The sequence below is a fragment of the Vombatus ursinus genome, unplaced genomic scaffold (genome assembly GCF_900497805.2).
Source record: "Vombatus ursinus unplaced genomic scaffold, bare-nosed wombat genome assembly UNPS02011665.1, whole genome shotgun sequence".
Taxonomy (NCBI): domain Eukaryota; kingdom Metazoa; phylum Chordata; class Mammalia; order Diprotodontia; family Vombatidae; genus Vombatus; species Vombatus ursinus.
The window spans coordinates 1-2,728 of NW_020951443.1; the positions used below are offsets into that span (position 1 = coordinate 1).

Genomic DNA, 2,728 nt, shown 5'->3' on the forward strand with positions numbered 1-2,728 from the left:
ATTCATAAGGTTTCTCTCCAGTGTGGATTCTCTGATGTTGAGCAAGTTTGGCATTCTCTCTGAAAGCTTTTCCACATTGATTACATTCATAGGGTTTCACCCCAGTGTGGATTCTCTGATGTTGAGAAAGTTTAGAATTCACTCTGAAAGCCTTTCCACATTGATTACATTTATAGGGTTTCTCCCCAGTGTGGATTCTCTGATGTGCAACAAGAAATGAGCTCTGTGTAAAAGCCTTTCCACATTGATCACATTGATAAGGTTTCTTCCCAGTGTGGATTCTCTTATGTGCAGCAAGAAATGAGCTCTGTGTAAAAGTCTTTCCACATTGGTCACATTGATAAGGTTTCTCCCCAGTGTGAATTCTCTGATGCAGAGCAAGTTCAGAGTTTAGTCTGAAAGCCTTTCCACATTGATTACATTCATAAGGTTTCTCTCCAGTGTGGATTCTCTGATGGTGAGCAAGTTTGGATTTCACTCTGAAAGACTTTCCACATTGATTACATTCATAAGGTTTCTCCCCAGCATGGATTTTCTGATGTACAGAACGATCAGAGGTACTTCTAAAAGCCTTTCCACATTGAATACATTCATAAGGTTTCTCTCCAGTGTGGATTCTTTGATGTTGAGCAAGTTGGGAGTTCACTCTGAAAGCCTTTCCACATTGATCACATTGATAAGGTTTCTCCCCAGTGTGAATTCTCTGATGTAGAGCAAGGTCAGACTTTAGTCTGAAAGCCTTTCCACATTGATTACATTCATAAGGTTTCTCTCCAGTGTGGATTCTCTGGTGTGCAGCAAGACTGGAGCTGGAACAGAGAGCCTTGCCACATTGATTACATACATAAGGTTTCTCACCAGTGTGGGTTCTCTGATGTGCAGCAAGATTGGAGTTCTGTGTGAAAACCTTTCCACATGCATTACATTCATAAGGTTTCTCCCTAGTGTGGATTCTCTGATGTCCATAAAGTCCAGAGGTACTTTTAAAAGCCTTTCCACATTGATTACATTCATAGGGTTTCACCCCAGTGTGGATTCTCTGGTGCTCAGCAACACTGGATTTGCAACTCCAAGCCTTTCCAAACTCATTACATTCATGAGGTTTCCTGTCACTATGAATACTGCAGGATGAGTGTTCACTAAAAGTTTCACCACATTCATGACACTCATGTGGTTTCTTTCCATTATGAATTTTTTGATGGTAAGTAAGGGATGACTGTTGACTCAAGTCTTTCCCACAATGATGATGATCATAAGGTTGCTCTCCTGTGTGGAATCTGTGAAATACAGCACAGATATCTCTCCCAGTGAAGTCACAAGGACCATCACTCATGAAGCTTTCCTGGTGAGTCTCTTTCACAGAAATGCTTAGCTTTTCAGTAGTCTCTTTCATTTCAGGTCTAATCTCTCCTTCTGCAAGAAACAAATAATAAAACGCATATACAGACACATATACACCCATATCTAACTATAATCCCTTCCCTCCATTGGGACAAAGCAAACTAACTGATCTATATCCTACTTCCCCAGGCTAGGAGAAAAGTCTTCAAAGTTAAATGGACAGAATCAATCATTTGAAAATGCCACTAGGTCACCTCTGCAGGACAATTTGACTTACAAAGAGCTTCACACACAATCACATTGGATCCTCAACCACCTGTGACACTGGCAGACCCAGGGCTTTCTTACTACATTCTCAAGTCAGGCCATGAGCTCAGAATGGCTGAGTGACCTGACCAACATCTCTGCAGCTGAGACTAGAACTCCATCCTTGCAGGTGGCCTGTTCTGTCCACAGAACCAAGCAGCCTTTCTCCATTATACTTCCTTGGTTTTTTTTTTTAAGAAAAATTATTTTATTATTGCACATTGACTTGTTCTCTCCCTCTCTTTGGGTCTTCCTATTCCCTGAGCCACAACAATATTGAGATTAGGACAATTAATATCCCTACAATGGGGTTTTAAGTTCAAGGGAAAAGAAAAATTAATCAATGTGACAAACTTCATTTAGGCAATTGCCATGGCAACCACCAACCTTGAGCAACCACCACTGTGATGAGTCAGCAGACTCAGATGATAGCTACCTTTTATTGCCAATAAGATATTTTTAAAGTATGTACATTTTTTTAGACATACTAGCATTGCACATGTCATAGACAACAGTATGTTGTAAACATAACTTTGATATGCACTGAGAAACCAAAAATTCAGGGGATTCACTTGACTGCGCTATTCACGTTATCATAGAGCTCTGGAACTGAACCTGCAGGCATATCTGGGTTGCCTGAAATTTTTCTCATTCTTGTTTTGATTTTGACTCTTTCCTTCCTAATTCTACTCTCCTTCTTAAACCATTACTAGCCTCACTCCTTGAGTTTGCTTATATGCCACTGAACTAGATGTCTTTCAATTCACAAACACTCTCCACGCCCTGGATCAACTGAGACAGGACCTTGATATGTTGCTTTTTTTCAAACCATCTCCATGTGTGTATGCCAGACTGGGAACTCTTTGACAGCAGGCACTGGCATTTCCCTTCCTAAAGCTTACTGAACTGCCTAGAAACCTAGAGGGGCTTAATTTATGCTTACTGACTGGGCCCAAGGCTGACACCAGGCCCCAGCCTCGACCCCAGTCCATGAATTCTGGTCCCTCTCTTAGTTGGCAAATGCAGGTTCTGTCCTAGGTCCTGTTTCTGGCTCTTTCTTGCACCTTATGTCCTGTACTGA

At 41.3% G+C, this 2,728-nt stretch overlaps 1 protein-coding gene across 1 annotated transcript; it reads right to left on the reverse strand.

Moving 5' to 3' along the window:
- Window positions 1-4: 4 nt before the first annotated feature.
- Window positions 5-1,780, reverse strand: LOC114039189 (zinc finger protein OZF-like; the record flags this gene model as incomplete). The annotated part of the gene is made up of 1 exon (XM_027856861.1): window positions 5-1,780. A coding segment is annotated over exon 1 (1,458 nt), but the record flags the coding sequence as incomplete, so codon positions are not given.
- Between the last annotated feature and the right edge of the window lie 948 nt (window positions 1,781-2,728).